The 17,993-nt window shown below is 45.6% G+C and overlaps 1 protein-coding gene across 1 annotated transcript; it reads left to right on the top strand.

The window, feature by feature from the left end:
- Positions 1-958: 958 nt before the first annotated feature.
- Positions 959-17,712, top strand: LOC119373845 (protein-cysteine N-palmitoyltransferase HHAT). Its single transcript, XM_037643903.2, has 10 exons — positions 959-993; positions 1,569-1,679; positions 3,210-3,404; positions 5,270-5,503; positions 6,055-6,170; positions 7,848-8,054; positions 9,651-9,686; positions 11,069-11,270; positions 12,357-12,501; positions 16,894-17,712. The coding sequence occupies exons 2-10, from the start codon at positions 1,608-1,610 to the stop codon at positions 17,013-17,015; spliced, it is 1,329 nt and encodes a 442-aa protein (XP_037499831.1). The 5' UTR covers positions 959-993; positions 1,569-1,607; the 3' UTR covers positions 17,016-17,712.
- The last annotated feature ends 281 nt before the right edge of the window (positions 17,713-17,993 follow it).

Here is a 17,993-nt window from a genome sequence, read left to right as displayed (position 1 = left end):
TCTACAAGCGTGTTGTCACTGGCGCGCAGGCAAACACGGACAGACCTCACTCAATCCCCGCGAGCACTTGCCGCCACAACGATGGCCTCATGCTCAGCATAGGGATATGGTAAACTGGAGTAAAAAAAAAGACCAGAAAGAATATAAGCTCAGCATAGGAAGAACGAAGGGAACGCTTCACGACACCTGCTGCTTCAACGTGTCTCTCAAATTTGAGAAAGCTTGACGCATGCTTTCTCAAACTTTACCAAGAAAGGTTCAGGAGCAAAGGCGAGCAACGCCTGACAGGCGCTCCTGTACCCGCAACATGTTTCAGCAACAACATTTTACATGCGTTAGTGGCAGTCCATTGGCAATGAACGAAAAACGGTGCTCCTGAAGAACAACTGCAGTGTGACGTCATATGACCGCTTGATTCTTCCGCAAGAACGAATTCATTTTTTTTTTCATTTGTGCACAGTCCGTCCTGTTTTTCTTTGTGTTCTAAAGCGCCTTCTTGACAACTCAGGCTTTCAGGCGTTCTTATGGCAAAGTTAGGCTTACCGAGATAAATGAGATAAGTTACGGCAGGTCAAGAAAAAAAATGTCCTCCTCACGGTAAAATGTCCTGTGTAAACCCATGCGATTCCTCAGTTCCTCTTTTTTTTTAAATCTTACGGAGACATACTCATTTTGGCTGCGTCTTACAGCGAGCAAACAGGTCCGATTCTCAGACATGGCGGCTGCATACCGGTAGGCGCCAACCACAAGAACACTCGTGTGCTTGAGGCTGGTGCATAATAAAAGCGCATAATAGGTGCATAATAAAAACCGGTAGTTGTAAAATGTTCCAAGTCCCTCCCTACGGCGTGCCTATAATTTAACTTAGTTTTGGCGCGCAAAACTGTAATGTTTATTTATTTGTTATATGTTATTCTTTACTAGAAGACTTTGTACACGGATATATGCCAATTTTCCTTCGATGACAGCCCTTTTGGACTCAAGCAAAGGCAGGTAAGCTAATGAGGGTTTACGGTACTAAGTGTAGTGCTGAGTCCCTCTCGTACAAGTTTTTTTTTTAATGTGAAAAACGTGTAAATGCAGGCTACTTTAAAGCCGGCTGTTCCATCATGATGATACGAATATTCAAAAAACACACAAAAACGAGCAAAACAAGAAAGAATAAAAGAATAAGAAGAAAAGATCTCGGCAGATACCACACATTCCGGGAGTCGATGTCATGCGCAGAAGAAGCGAGCAGTGGCCTAAACCAGATTTTTCTTTATTTTTATTTCTTTGAGCTAAGCGCGGCGAGTTGAATCGACGTCTGTGTTATGGGTGTATCGCGGCCTTACCAGGCACAGAGCGCCGGCTTCGGCACGTTGGTATTCAGTATGTGAAAATAAATGAAAATAATAAGTTGCGGGCTTCCTACGCATGTGATTCAATATTAGAGAAGAGTAGGGTTAAGTTACGGGCCCCGCTCGCGTATACTTACCGCCCTTTTCACTTCAGCTCATTCAAAACCCGCCAGCTATTCACCGAAATTCTTGCTCGCTTATAACGCTATCTCACCCGCGGCCACGTAGGACAATCAGAACTGGGAATGGCAGACAACCAGGTACATCATGGCCACCGCGTGGCAGTGGTACCTGCTGCATCCCGTGCTGGCCCGGGTGACAGCCCACGTGACACCATCGGTAAGCACAAGCGTTCTGTACCTATACGATTCCGAGTTACACTCTTTCTACTATGCGCTTGTCCCTGTGCAGTTACGCGCTCGTATTTCAAGTACAAACAAATGCAGTGTACCCACGCAGGTGCTGCAAAGATATGGAGGTCACCGTAAAGGCAGGTCATTTGAGTTTCTTACCGGAAAAATATGTTTCGCAATTTCCCCGATGTAGCTTCTTCCTAGGGTTACCGAACTAGTATAAAGAGAAAATAGCAGGGCATCTACAAATTATGATGTCGTGGGAAACAAGGCTGATTAATAATAACCTATGCTGAAATGTAATTGGTCACAAGAGGGACTGTGTGTGTGTGTGTGTGTGTGTGTGCGTGTGCGTGTGCGTGTGCGTGTGCGTGTGCGTGCGCGTGCGCGCGCGTGTGTGTGTGTGTGTGTGTGTGTGTGTGTGTGTGTGTGTGTGTGTGTGTGTGTGTGTGTGTGTGTGTGTGTGTGTGTGTGTGTGTGTGTTCCAACGCGTTAAACAAACATCTCACTTCAAATTTAACCTTGCATGCCCATTTTTCTGAACAATTTCATTGGGTACACCGAAGCCTCCCTAAAAAAGCCCTACTTCAAGTTTTCATTAGACATTTGAAGTTGTAATGCAACACATCAAGAGCGTTTCACCAAATTATTTCTTTAAATAGTTTTGTTGTTGGACATTTATCATATATCGAACTAACGTGCCTCCAGGAGCGAAGCTTCAGAGCCAAAACGGACATTTTACCGTTGCCGTTGCTAGCGTCCACAAGCTCCGCGTACTTCCCACCACCGGAGGCGAAGGAGAGCGTTGTGTTCGCGTGACAAGACCCGCCTCTATACTTTTATTGTTGCTATAGCAATTATATGGACACTCGATGCGCACTTTCGGCGTCGCCGTAAACCGTCGCCGTCATGTTCTGTATAAACTCCAAATTGATTACACCGCCCCGCGCGTCGTATGTTCTATACGCGAGGGAAAGTTCCATGGGCGGGCGCCCATATGTAGTCTTCGCAGGGCTGCAGATGGGCGCTGTTCAAGTAGAGACGAAACGCGCCAGGCGGCTCAGTCGGGCGAAGGAGCATGAAGCGATGCCGGTGGGGCTGCTGCGTCGCTCGAGCAGCAAATGGAAACTTTCATCAAACGAGCGCGGTAGCACACTATCTCTAAAGGGATCAGTAGATGGCTCATACCTTCGCGCTGTGCTCACGCCGCTTACTTCGCGTAGAGGCGACAGACCGCCCTAAAACCGCTTCACTCCCTGGAGCGGCCATATTCTCTTACACCACCGTTTTGTAACAGGTGTTCCCTCTCTCCAAGTGTCACGATCACCCCCTGCCGATCCACGAGTCACGCATGCTCGTTTGCAATGCTCAAACCTGGTGATGGGGTCCGTTAATACAAAACAAAATCTGTGTGTTTTATGAAGCCAAAATTCCGAAAATGGCCAGAAGACTAACCAACATTCCTATCCTAGTACTTGTTTACTTTTCCACTGCACCTCCGGAAACATTTTCGCAGCTGGTACCCGTCTTCTACTCTGTCTACTCGTCTTTCTTCGTGACCTTCACCTTCGGCTGGGAGGTGGCGCTGCTGTTCCTAGCACAACATGCCGCCTTCTACGTCACGGCCTCGCTGAAGAGCACAGCACTGTGCTACGTGGTCGCCACCGTGATCCACTGCCAGAAGTTCTTTCTCCCGTTTGATCCATACCAAGTAAGTCAAGCCGATAAACCTGCTCGATGGGCTTGCATGTCACTTTTGTTGTTGTCCAGTGCAACAATGACTGAATGAGTGCTTATTTCTGCATTACAAATTGCACATTACAAACGCACGTCGTGCCTGTATCCAAGGGCTAGTCCAAGGTCCGATAAACAAAAAGCAAGCAAATCCTAATATAGCAAAGGAAAAAAGAAGAGTAATCTGAAAACCACGAAAGAGGGAAAATTTCGAGTTACAAACCAAAGTATAGTTGGCGTCAACATTTTAGAGAACTAGGTGCGAGAAAACGTCGAATTTCTTACCAATCTATGTATTCGGTTGAACGGCGCAGAGCATCTTGTTATCGCGTTTTATAACAGGCCGGGAATCTAAATGCGAGACTGCCTGCCGAAGCAGGTGGAATATTCAGTTTTCCCTCGTGTCAGGCGGTCCTTAAACTTTTGGCGCTGACTGTAAGTGGTTGCTACTTGTCATTACGTGCGATAAGATGGGAAAATCGACTACTAAAATGCTGACACTCTAGAAACCACCACTGTATAAGCTGCACTAGAACAAAATAAAGAAACGTAGATTCATCTTACAGCAAAGCTGTTATTGTCGAGGTTTGCCGTGTGTTGTAGATAGAAAATAATCATCATCATAAACCGGCACGCACCCAATCACAGCCCAATCACTCGGTACATATGGTTAACAAGAGAAGCTGCAACGTGCGGCTCTTAATCGGTGTTCGCCGCCCGTGTGCTCCCTTATCAATTTTTAGTGGACCAATGTGGTGAGTATTGGGATTTGCCAAATTTCTGCCGCACATACGCGCTCTAGGAGTTTTACAGCATAGCTGTTATGGTCGAGGTTTGTCTAGAAAGAAAAAGAAAGACACAGACTAAAAAAAATACGAAAAAGAGAATAAGCATACTCATGCATAGTATATTATGGTATAGTATAGCATAGTTTAGTATACTATACTATAGTACAGTATAGTATAGTATAGTATAGTATAGCATAGTATAGTATAGCAAGCGGTGGGAAATAGACAGTTGACAGGGTAAAAGCCTAGCCAATCCAGGACCAGCAAGGTGCCCACCAGCTTTGCTGTGACTCAGCATGGCGTGACTAAGATCAAGCTGTGCTAACTTTTTAGTTATAGCGATTACTAAGAATATCACACACAGCCCGAAAAACAGGCGCAGTATACGTTACCTGTGGTGAGCACATGTCTAAGCATGATCATAGTTCGAGGCAAATTCTTTAACAATACGCATAACAATCAACGGAGGTTTATAAAGAGAAGCTTATCTTAATTAACGGGAAGAAAACATCCAGCACCTCCGTTCCCTTCTTGTTTGCGTTTATCAGATTAGACAGACAGACAGACAGACAGACAGACAGACAGACAGACAGACAGACAGACAGACAGACAGACAGACAGACAGACAGACAGACAGACAGACAGACAGACAGACGAGACAGACAGACAGACAGACAGACAGACAGACAGACAGACAGACAGACAGACAGATAGATAGATAGATAGATAGATAGATAGATAGATAGATAGATAGATAGATAGATAGATAGATAGATAGATAGATATATAGATAGATAGATAGATAGATAGATAGATAGATAGATAGATAGATAGATAGATAGATAGATAGATAGATAGATAGATAGATAGATAGATAGATAGATAGATAGATAGATAGATAGATAGATAGATAGATAGATAGATAGATAGATAGATAGATAGATAGAATAGCCGATTTTATTTATTTACGATTGTTGTCACAAACTGTACAGAGTTGTAGATTTACAACAAACTGTACACACTTTGAAATTTATTTCCTCTTTATGTTTTCCAGTACATGTATCCCAAGTGCGGTGAGATGGCCTATTGGCCAGCGTACATCGCATTCCATTGGAACATATTGCGTGGCCTCAGCTTCAGCGTCGAGTTCGTTCAAGCCGACAGCAGGAACAACACCGGGGTCGTCCATCGCAGGTGGCCGTCATACTGGAAGACTCTGGGTTACATGTTGTACCTACCCACCGTCCACCTAGGACCACCGCTGAGGTACGACGACTACATAGTGCAGGTATGTCAACGCAAACCACAGTTGATATATTCATTTTTTTGGTTTCCTCAGACGGCACAACCTTCGTCAAATAAACATCATGGAAGCCAAACGCAGGCAGCTGGATTGAGTGTTAAATTAGCCTTCGTCCCCGAAACTTCCTTTCGTTATTGTTTGTGTGGCGCGCTAGCTTCACGTTCTAATACGAGAGCTTATGACAAAGGGAACGGACATTAGTCTGTTGTTCGAAGCCGATAGCATTTCTTGAAGAGCTAAGGCACTTTGACCGTATCATATCTATCTATCTATCTATCTATCTATCTATCTATCTATCTATCTATCTATCTATCTATCTATCTATCTATCTATCTATCTATCTATCTATCTATCTATCTATCTATCTATCTATCTATCTATCTATCTATCTATCTATCTATCTATCCATCTATCTATCCATCTATCTATCTATCTATCTATCTATCTATCTATCTATCTATCCGCGCTTTTTTTGGGCACGCAAAATTTTTTCTGAGATTGTTCTCAAGAAATCTGCGTGCGCTGCTTCCACGCAGTTGGACAACCCAAGGCCACGCTGCACGCTACGGAAGGTTGCTGTCGCCATCGCCAGGATACTCCGTTCTGGCGCCCACTTTTTACTCATGGAGCTCATGACGCACTTCTTTTACGGGTGAGCGTTACAAAGTGAGAATGAGTTTTAGCTGATTTGTCCTTCGTTTTTTTTTTTTTGCCAACGTGGCTTTAACGGCCTTAAGGCATTTCCTATAATGTCCTTAACGTCGAAAACTCCAGCGTCTCATTTTCTATTGCCTCCTTCTATCTTCACTTCAAAGAATTTTCGCATCAGTTTCTCATTTTGCCACATAATGTAATTCCTTCTACCCACACTGCATCTTCCATGAATCTCATCTGGTCATCTCTGTGTCTGGTGAAAGTGTTAAATGAATTACTGCCTCAGGAAGCAAGCAATCAATTAGTGAAATCAAAAAATCGAAGCATATTTCACTAGAAGAATCAGCATGGTCCTGGAGGTAAAAGCTACTACAGGCAGCTCGACTAGGTGCCTGAAGACCTCAACATTGGCAGCACACGAGGCTCACGGTGCAAATATGTTGAAGTGGACGTCATTACAGGACAAGAAAGTTGGCGAAGCACACCAGATAGCGGGTGTTATTTTTGTTGAAACTGCAAAATTCATGTGCGATAGGTATGTGGAAGTAACACACACATACTCACATATATACAGTCTTACCACCGTAGGGACCGAGCAAATATTATCCGCATTACCCCTACCATGCTCAACCGTTGAGGTACCACCGTAGGTGTGCTCATGGGTTCTCCATCGGGGTTAGTTAAATTCACCACAGCGCAGTTGGGTCGGGTCCAAAAATAGCAAGCTTCGCAATGGGTGCAAAAATCAAAATGAAGCGATGATGTACCTGTCACAACGGCGTGCCTGTGGTCCATGGCTTTCCAGGGCTAAAGGTGATAAGTAAACAGTTCTTGGAGTGCAACGTCTCGGCCGCCATTTTCTTCAAAAACCTGCACGGCCATCACGCTGCACTTTAATCAAGGATGGCGCAGGTCGGACTAAGTTTAAGGTATGAGCAGACCTTGCGGCACCCTTAGTTGGTTAGGGGGACGGCCACTCTCACCCCCCTGCCCCTGCCAACTCCTTCTGCGTACACCTATGGTTACCATGGAGTCTGTCCTCCCACGAAATTTCTGAGCAATCTTGTACGCCTACTTCACCGAGCCACAGGATCCTTGGCACGTGCCGCTGCTTGCCGCGGCGGTAATTAAGGCAAACAGACTTAGATGCCTCATCAAACGCGGAAATTGACCGCCGGCGTCAGTCGGTGTCCCAAAACGGCCGCGTGAATGAGTGATGCAAAAAATCATCACATGATGACGTCATGTGGTGACGTCATCGTGATGTCACAGGTTGCCGAAATTTGTGACGTCAGCATGACGTCACATAACGTGCCACCACATGATGACGTCATGACATGACATCGTCGCTTGGTCAAAGATGGGCCGGTCACGGACGCAGGGCAAAACCAGATGAGATGCACAAGCGATGCAACCAATCCTAGAGGCAGTGCAAACAACATTAGCTGCAGAAAGCTTTCGCAGGCGTGTGGGGGAGGATTACTACATCGACTAAAAAGAAAAAGAAGATGGCTTTCGCCTTCGAGTCGTCTTAGGCGAATTCGTAAGGGACCCTGGAAGTTTCTTCAACCATAGCCATTCCATGAACCTATGACTTTGCAAGTGGGAAGTATTCTACGTAACAACGCGTGATGCACAGTCAGCTTTCTTTCTCTTTTACGGCATTGGGTCGCAGTTCGGCGATGTCCAACTGGGACTGGATGGCTGACAGACTGGACTTCACCAGCCTGGTGGGCTACGCCCTGTCTCTGGAATTTGACTACTACGTGATCGACCTATTTCACTACGGCTTCGCCGGCTCCCTGGCCAACGCGGAAGGCATCAAGGTGCCGGCTGCATCTCCCTGCATTGCCAGATTACACCGGTGCTCGCGTTTCTGGAGGTGAGTGAAGTCCGAGCCTGTTGATCACACCTTAATAACAGCGAAGCTGTTTATGTTAGCCGTAATTTGGACGTCGGAAACAGAAACGATCATCACCATGAACCGGCGCGCGCTCTCTTCATCCTCTTCATATTCATCCTGTTCTGCTTCGCCCCAAGAAAAGGTGCAGAAATTTCTCGGGCGTGGCCTGTAATAACCCTTATGGGTGAGAGAATGAGTACAGAGAAAGAAAGACAGATAGAAAGAGAGAAATTCGTGGAGAAAAAGTTTTACACGAGGTGGGATTCGAACCCGTGTACCCTCGATCCGAAGGCGAACGTCCTAACCACTCGGCTATCCAGGCACGCTAGCAGAGCCAGAATAGCCTTGCATAGTATAGTGTAGCAAGTGCGCGGGAATGGAAAGTGAGTGTGAGGAGGAAAGATGTGGCGGTGAGGAGGACGGAAAGGATTAGGTGAGGGAGAGAAGCGTAGCACAGAATGAGAAAGAGGAAAATAGAGAGAAATAAATGCAGAAAGAGAAGAAAAGAGAGAAAGAGAGATAATCAAAAATAGAGAGAAAAATAGAGGGAGAGATAGAAAAGGATGGAAGGAAGGATGAAGCAAGCGAGAAAAAGAGAGGAGGGGGAGAGAGAAAGAAAGGGATGAAAGAGAAAGAAAGCTAGAAAGAGAAGAAAGATAGAGAGATAAATAAATAGAGAAAAAAGACAGAAAAACACAGAGAAGAGAGAAGGAGAAAGAGATAGAAGAACAAAGGAAAATAAATTTTGCAAAACTTCGTAAAACTGCAAAAGCCAGGAACACGTAGGTGCCGATCAGGTCCGGTAACTCTCTAGCATTGAGCCTCCAGTACGAGCTACGCTGATTTTTTGTGAGCTCAGTACTTTATATAGGACGACAGTTATGCGATCTTGAATTAACGAAATCATAATTTTTGAGGTACTGCTTAGGTCAGCTGAAACATTCCGTAGATACAGCGCTGACAATTGAGCGAGTTGGCACTGATGCATGACTGGTTGCGCAAAGCACACACGGACAATGAAAGAAATGGACATCATGGGCGCAAACTCACAACTGCTTCATTAGAAACGACCAAATGCACTTTTATCTTCCATAACACAGACGAGCCATGGCGGTAGACTCGAATAACTATGAAAAAAAACTGAGATAAAGAAACGATTAGACAAACCTTCGTCATATAGACACAAACAGCTTGAAAACTGGCATCAGACTTGAGGCTGACGTCCCACATATGTAAAGGGAGTTCTATACATGCTATGTAAGGAAGCGAATTCCTTATCTGACATCGTGATAGACCCCTGAACTGCACACATCTCTCACATATATTTCTAATATGGAAGGTCTCAATGAATTCCCAGCTCAATTTTTGCCTCTTCATTTCATTGTCCGTGTGTGTGTTGTGCAGCCAGTGATGATTGCGTAGATATTTTCGTTTGTAATTATCTACAAAGATTACACGTAAAGTAGCAGCCACAAATACGAAGTTTTTCGCACGAACCTGACTGTTTGTGAATTGTATATGTTTCTGTATATTTAAAGCGGCGCCCTACCTAATTTGATGCAATGATCTTTTTAGGTACTTCGACCGTGGCATGCATCTGTGGATTCGAAGGTACGCAAATTTGCGCTATAAAAATACGTCATCTATTTGTTTGTGTTGAGGCACTGGGTCTAAGCGCCTGAGTTTTCAACCACGTGCTGATATTTACACTTATGTGATTGTCCATTACTGTACTACGACAACCATTAGGAAATACGAGTGGCGGATACCACAGATAAGCATCAGCTTCTCCGTAAACACACTTAATAAAGAAATATATCATCCTGAAAGCACGCAGGCTAGCACCGCCACGTAACTGACGTAAAGTGGTGTACTGAGCGAGCAGGTATAGGTTCACAGTGCGGCGTAGCTGGTATAGGTTCATAGTGAATAGTTAGAAGGCGAGCGTCGTAACCACTCGGCTATCCAGGCACGCTAGCAGAACAAGCAGTTATGGGAGCCATATGATCGCGTTACTATGGGCGACAGGACGGCAAAGAGATAGAAAGAGAAAAAATATAAGCAAGAGAAAAGGAAACACTGAGAAAGAAAGAAAGAAAGAAAGAAAGAAAGAAAGAAAGAAAGAAAGAAAGAAAGAAAGAGAAAGAAACAAACAAAGAAAGAAAGAAAGAAAGAAAGAAAGAAAGAAAGAAAGAAAGAAAGGAAGAAAGAAAGAAGGAAAGAAAGAGAGAACGAAAGAAAGGAAGAAAGAAAGAAAGAAAGAAGGAAAGAAAGAAAGAAAGAAAATTAGAGACAGAGGTGGAAAGAAGCAGAAAGAAAGCATAGCCATGCTTGTATTGTATAGCTTGGGGTGGAAGAGGGAAGTGAAGGTGACGCGGAGGGAAAGGAGCAGGGGCAAGGGCAAAACATAGCATATCATAGTCATGTATTCATTGTGGAAACACGGCAGCGCAAACAAACGAGACACAGAAAGAGCAGGACACAAACAAGCGCTTCTATGTGTTCCGCTCTTTCTGAGTCCCTTTTGTTTGCGCTGCCAAGTTTCCACAGTGAATCTATACCAGCTAGCCCGCATCTCAACCCATCCGCAATTTAGCCATGTATACTAAAGTGTAGAAGGAGGTTGGAAAGGGGCGTGAGGGTGAGGAGGGGCTATGTGAGAGTGAGGATGATGGAATGGAGGAAAGATCACCAGTTCTGCTGTTTCCAGTCTTCGCAACAGTAGTGCATAGCTGCCCAGTTTGTTTTTTTTTTTAGATGCGAAGCATCTTACGGCGGAGTTCAGTCCGGTGGTGTGCGGCGTGACCACCCTTACTGCGCATGTGCAAACCTTCGCCACACACCTCCTCTCCACTCCCACTTCTCCTCTGCACTCACCCTCCCCCGCTCCACTCCCCCTCTGAATCGCGGGCTCGACATGCCGAAACGCTGCTTCTCATCGCCTCATGGTCCCCTTTAGCGGGAGATGGTGAAATTTTTTTTTCGCCACGCAGGTACATTTACGAGCCCGTCATGGGTGGCACTCGCACTGCCTCTCGGCTGATTTTAGGTACTGCGGCGGCCTTCACCTTCACCTGCACATGGCACAGCTTCTACAAGCAAAACGTCGTATGGTGCGCACTCAGTGCACTAGGAATCGCCCTCGAAATTATCACCATCCAGATCAGGAAGGGGACATCAGTCAAGAAGTTCGAGGTATTTGCCCACATTACGAGGCGTCGCTACAACGCAATGCCAGTGCACGGTCATACAGCATCTTCAAAAGAGTAGTTTGGTGGTGTATGTGTTTCCAGTGTAGCCAGAAAATTCGCAAAGTATTGCAAATTTTGTGACAGAGTATGTGTCATCTTTCACTAGAGAGAGAGATGGGGAGAAACGATCTAACGATGGACTGGAGATGCTAGCCTGGCTATTCGTCTGACATGCTACTCCAAGTGCTTGGTGATGATTATGATATATACACTAGTAAACACTTAACACACACACACACACACACACACACACACACACACACACACACACACACACACACACACACACACACACACACACACACACACACACACACACACACACACACACACACACATTGTTTAAAAAGTTTCTTTAACGCTCTTGGCCCGCAAGAATGTCATTAGCGCTTTCCTGGCGCGCAACGCACAGTTGGTTCTTTGCCATGGGCCGAGAATATGCCGCAGTTCTAAGCTCGAGTACGGTTGAAGGTGTAACGCCGCCTTTGGAGGCTGTCTCTCTGATGAATATCGCCTGCGTTCACACAGAACACGTTTCAGGTCTTCTGCAGCGCTTGATTGGCTGCATATTGCCGAGTCAGACAGTTTAATCTTGCACTTGAAGCATTTCATATAGGTGACGTTTAGTCTTATGCGGAGTAGGCTTATATCATCTTGTCTATTAAGATCCCGCGGCATGTAGAAGTCACACGACCAATCATTTTTATATAGATGACCGTACTAGCGACTGTGGACTAGAAGCAAACGTGAAACACGCATGCATTCCAATACACATTTGTCGCACCTTTTAGTGCACGTCACTGCTAAAGAGGACCTGCGTGACGGCGTAGGGAGGCTTGGCGAAGGTCTCTGTGTTCAAAGCATGATTTATCTGGTCTCGAAGCTGCCGTCCGGCGGGAAATATGTTGGTCTCCCAAACATTTTCCAGGCAGATGCGTTGATACGTATCGTCATATGGTAAATTCAGGGTTACTTAAAACGAATTTCAAGATGCGTGCCATCAGCTGATATCTCCTCTCTCATTTCTCAGAACCGTTACCTGGCGTCAGCCGAGAGGATGCGAACGGCCAAGGCCCTGTTGGGAGCTCCGCACTTCTTGCTCACCGTTTGTGCCTGCCTCTTTCACTTGGTTAAGCTGGAAGTCAGTGTCAACATTTGCAGAAGAATCTTAACCGGTAAGTTACTCTTACAGTCCCCCAATCAGTGGCCCCCTCAACCAACGTGGTGCCACCTACCGCTTGGCTCGCGTGGTAGGCGTGGCGCACCGCTGCTAAAAAGAGCCCGCGGGTTCGACTTCCGAACTTTGGGAGCCGCACTTTAAAACAGGCGAAACGTAAAACACGTTTGTCTGCTTAGGTTAGGTGCCTGTTGAAAAAAAATGCCCCGGCAGGCTTTGCATGGCGTTGCTGTTGCAAGGCTAATGGCACAAGAGAGTTGTATTTTTTGTTATTCGATGGTTTTGCTAAGGTTTTGCTGTAGTTTTGCAACGTTATGCTATATCAGGTTTTCCTAAGTTCTACAAGTCATATCAAGCTTTAACTTTTATATTACAATGGTTATGCTATATAAAGCTAAGCAATGTTTATCCCTCATTCACCCTTTTTATAAAAGGTTCATCCCGGTATTTGCCCACGTTTATCATAGTACACCCGCAAGCTAAACTAAGCTTCATCTCTGGCTCGCGTTGGCCAGCGTGCTAGCGCTCCGTCTCAGGATAGCTTACCTCTGGAACTCCTAACGCGCTCTGTAGGGAACGCGTGCAATAGTTTTCGGATTCAGCAGACAAGTGACGCGCCCGGCTTAAACAGCACCGATGTTTAAAAAAACGCGCTTTTTGTTTTCAAACTGATTGTAGGCCCTCCTCTGCGATTGCTTTCTACAGTACTCGCATAAAGTCGATCAGTCAGTCAACTGCCGTCTTGCCACCATATAATAATAATAATAATAATAATAATAATAATAATAATAATAATAATAATAACAATAATAATAATAATAATAATAATAACAATAATAATAATAATAATAATAATAATAATAATAATAATAATAATCTTATTATTATTATTATATTAATAGCAAACGTGAAGCAGGTTCAGGTGAGACAAAAAATGTCGCCCGCAACTTCCCACTCGAGTAAATGCGTCGCAGAGTGGTGGGGGTATCGCGTGAATGTTGCGTAATTGGGTTTCGCAGAAGCGTCGCGCTGCCCGAGTGATGGATCCGCTGCTCGACGTTCACGAACGGTTGCTGCTTTTCGAGCACGACGTTCAGGATCCACAGGCCGTCGTTGTCGTCTCGCAGCAGCTTCTCGTACATAAAGTTCCGGGTCCGCAGCTCGCTTCAAACGCTTGCGTTCAACGTCGTATGCTCGTCTCTTCGCGGCCTTGCCTTCTGCGTTGCTTGCTGCTGTTGATGCCGACGATAGTGAGGGTGGGGTAACGTTGCCTTCAACGAGTGGTGGGACGCTGATTGAAGGTATTGTTGCTTTCATCGCATCTACTCGAGTCAAGCAAAGCGTCAAGTCAAGCGAAAGCCTAGTAAAGACGCCCTTGACTGAATTCCGAACGCGCGCTCCGCCGCTTATACATATACACACCGCCCGCGTTCGATCGAGAGGAGGGAGAGACGGAGAGGAGGGAAGGAGGGAGAGGAGAGGCCTGCTGCCGGCACGAGACGAGCCGAGCATGCGCAGTGGGGGTGTGGACGGCGGCCGACGCCGCAGGTGCGACTAAGAAATGCTCCGCATTTAAGAAGCCACACCCATTACCGTTAGCCCCTGGTATTTAGTAGCAACGGTTTTCATACACCCTCGTCTTGCGCTGCAGTGCCAGTTGATCCCTGGAGCTTAAACTAGTGCACCTGCGCCCGTAGTGAATGCACTGCGGTATCAATGTGTAATATTGAGCAACTTTTAATATGCATTTTCTTTTTCGCTATGCGTTTTCGGTTTCGTTATAAAAAAGGATAAATGTCGCTGAAATGAAGCGTGACCAACTAATGTTCGTATTTAGTTTGCTATAACCGATACTTCGCTATATCAGTGTTTGCCATAACGAGGTTCGACTGTATTGGCATTATTATTTGGCGCCAAGTGTTACTCCATGAAGAAAAACAAACGGTGTAGTAAACATGCAAAATATGAACATTTCGGCGGGGAGGAGGAGGAGGGGGGTGTTTGATCACCCCAAACCCACCCTGGCTACGCCAGCGCTCACCACCGTTTAGGGGATATTGGCGTGACGTCATTTCGATCAGAGATACGCAGCTAGAGCTGCGTTCTAGAGATAAACAGAAAGAAATAAAGTCTAGTTTTCCGCAGAGCTGGGCGTAAAACAAAACGACAGCGTCGATGATGTCAGTTATAGTTCGACGCTTGTTGCAGCTGGCGATATTCTGCGGCTGTTTTCTCTTTGAGCCTCGACGGTTCATGCCCTTTTCGCATGCTGATCGTTTCTTTTTTTCTATGCGCTAAGTAATCAGACGTGACCTTTCCTTTTCGAGATGCGCAGCTGCACAGACCGCAGACTAGTGTTGGTTTTTAACTGAACTGCTATAGCGCGCAAGTCTAAGTAATCGTGACCACGGTTATACTTCGAACATGAAATGTGGAATTCCAAATGTGGAACATTTGTTCTATTCTCTGCCGCAACAAGAAGTTCTTCGCAGCATCAAGACATGCATTACGTATTTTAATGACGAGGCAGAATTTGCCAGAAGAAGCAATGTGTCCGTGGAAATGTTCCTAGAACTTTTGGCTTTGTATCTGGAATCTACAGTCGTTGGCACCGGGGATAAACTGTTTGTGTAGAAAACCGGTGTCTGCATCGGATCCAGTGTCGCACCTATACTCAGTGACATTTTTCTCGGTGGTGTGGATAGGGCTATTCAGGACTGATGGAAGACTCCGTCAAAATATTTTGATACGTTGATGACTACCTGGTGTTTTCGGGAAGGAAATATAAAGAAACGGCCGACAGTGTTTTTGGACAATTTAGTACGCAAGGTCTAGGCCTCAAGTTTACATTAGAATATTGGCATGATTTTAGGCTACAGCTTCTGGATCTGGAATTCCAATTTAAGATAGACCATATGTGCTGGGCATATATTCCCAGGACCAAGAAACCACTGCTCATTTATGAGTCGAATCACTTCAAAGTGATAAAGATGAGCATAGCTTTCACCGCTTTGCAAGCAGCGCTTGAAATATTTTGTACTCATGAAATGCGGAACAGCTTCCTTAAACAGGCAGAGAGGCTAAACTCTGGGTATCCGGACCACATAACCGCCACTGTTTGCAATAAAACTGGCGCGCGTTTTAGAAAAGGAAGGGTAACCACAGGGCGATGGTAAGAAGGTCATTGACAAGCATAGGCTTGCGGTGATGATGATGATGAAATGAACTTTATTTGGTCCTGGAGAACCCCGATCAGACAACCCCCGAAGGGGGTTCCGCCGCAGTTGCTGGCCGCGCCCACGCTGGTGATCCCGTATGTCTATGGCCTCTTCCACGGACAAAAGAAAGTAGGTGCAAAGTATGGAGTACGCATAGCCTTCTCAGCGCCAGCTAAGCTTTCGAAGGTTTGCAGTTTAGTGAGCCAGAGGGAAGAACCCGCCAGTGTGATACAGAGAAATAAGTGTCATGTTCAACATAAGAACCAATAAGTGCCATGCGAGGTAGGCATAGTGTATCAGGTCCCGTTAACGTGCGGGAAATCTTATATCGGCAGAAGAGGCAGATGCATGAACATGAGCTAAGGAAACACGAGCGATCGCTTTCCAATTTCCAATTTTCAAGAACACGAGCGATCGCTTCTACAGCCCTTCCCCTACCCCTTAGCCCTCGGGAAAATGTGCAACCGACGTATCTTATATTAATGAGTATTTTGAACATTACTCCGCAGCATTACTCCACAAACTTGACTCCTACATCGAGGGCACAATCTGGAATGAAAGCATGTTTCGGCCCACTAGGGCCCCAGCCGCTCCGCAAGTCCCGTGCTTCAAAGATATTCGCACGACGCTGCAGAATGCACAAGGTCTTCTACAGTACACCATGGTGCACTCTAGTTATCATTACTGTAGTTGACATAAATATGAACCGCAGTACACCATGGTGTACTGCAGGTAAAATTTATGGTGTACCACAGTACATCGTGGTGTACCATGATGACTGTTGTTTACAGTACACCATGGTACTGTAGGTGTACTGTAGCTACACCATGGCACTGTAGGTATAGGTGCACTGCAGGTGGGACTTACGGTGTACCATGGTAACCATGGTGTACCATGGTGTTTTCTGCTAACTACAGTACACCTCTCTGCTAACTACGGTACTGTAGGCGAAGTGTAATATACCATGGTGTACTGTAGGTGACATTAATGGTGCACCACGGTACACCATGGTGTACCGTGGTATCCTGTGCGAACTACAATTCACCATGGTGTACTGCGGTTGACATTTATGTAACCTGCCACATCGTGCAAATATCTCTTTTCTTCCTTTAACAAAGTACATTGCCTTTCACTGTATTCACACAGGTGTTATTTCCTTTGTCTGCTTCCAGGATTTCCTTTCCCGATGGTCCCCATTATGGTGGTCATGTACAGCCTCTGCCATGTTTCCATGGACATTGAAGAGTGGGAAGAAGCGTCGTCCATAGGCAAGAAGAAACAAGCTTCCCTCTGAACTACTTTATTGCGCTGTTCAACAAGGCTACCTTGGACTGCGACGATCACTGGAATTTTGAAAGGAGGAGCTGTTTAAGCTTGGCAAAACTCCGCTGTCATCCCGCATTAACTGGTTGAGCGAAAAGGACCCACGTTAAGAGAAGGGGCGCCCAGCCTAGCTATGCCAAGGCACGCAGAGCCAAGAAAGGAGCACAGTATAGTACAGCAAGGGGTTGGGAAAGGCAAGTGAGGATGAGCAGGAAGGAAAGGAGGAAGGGGAGATGGTAAAGCATAGCATAGCTATGTATAGCATAGCAAGTGGTAGGAAAGGGAAGTAATGGTGAAGAGGCTGGAAGGAAGGAGCAGAGAGGATCAAGCGTAACATAGTCATGTATAGTTAGGAGAGCAAAGGGGTGGGAAATGGAAGTAAGGGTGAGGAGGAGGGAAAGGAGGCGGGGAGAAGGTGAAGCACAGCATAGCTTTGTATAGTACATTATAGCAAGGATTGGGGAAGGGAAGTGAAGGTTAGCAGAAGAGAAAGGAGGAAGGAGAGGGTGAAGCACAGCATAGTCTTGTATAGTATAGTATAGAGAGCAGTGGGAAAGGGTAGTGAAGGTGAGCAGGACGGAAAGGAGGAAGGGAAGGCCACTAGCGGAGATGTTTGAGTGTTCGCACCGCTAGGGCGTAGCTGCCTCACTTTTTTACTCCTCGCATTATTTATTTCTTCGCTTTCGTTTATTATTATTTTTTGTGTTATTACAGCGAAGCAACAGAAAATGTTCCACTGTACAGAGAGTCCTTAATGCTAGATTTTATTTCCGCTAATGTTTTATAAGGCCTTGTTCGATCGAACTGACTTTGTCAAACTGACAGACCTTTCGAATGCTCCACGTTGACGTATGGCACTCAGTGGAGCGTAACCGCCTACAAATCGCAAAGGCTTCTGTGCTGGCAGCATAAATGTCACACAATGGCGCATGAATTTTTTTACTATTTT

The sequence above is a fragment of the Rhipicephalus sanguineus genome, chromosome 11 (genome assembly GCF_013339695.2).
Source record: "Rhipicephalus sanguineus isolate Rsan-2018 chromosome 11, BIME_Rsan_1.4, whole genome shotgun sequence".
NCBI lineage: Eukaryota > Metazoa > Arthropoda > Arachnida > Ixodida > Ixodidae > Rhipicephalus > Rhipicephalus sanguineus.
Note: the sequence above shows the minus strand (reverse complement) of the source record. Positions and strands in the feature narration are given on the sequence as shown.

Coding starts and splice junctions, on each gene's coding strand:
- LOC119373845 (XM_037643903.2), top strand. CDS start 1,608: ATGGCCACCGCGTGGCAGTGGTACCTGCTGCATCCCGTGCTGGCCCGG. Junction 1,680..3,209: donor CAGCCCACGTGACACCATCG/GTAAGCACAAGC, acceptor ACATTTTCGCAG/CTGGTACCCGTCTTCTACTC. Junction 9,687..11,068: donor ATGCATCTGTGGATTCGAAG/GTACGCAAATTT, acceptor TTCGCCACGCAG/GTACATTTACGAGCCCGTCA.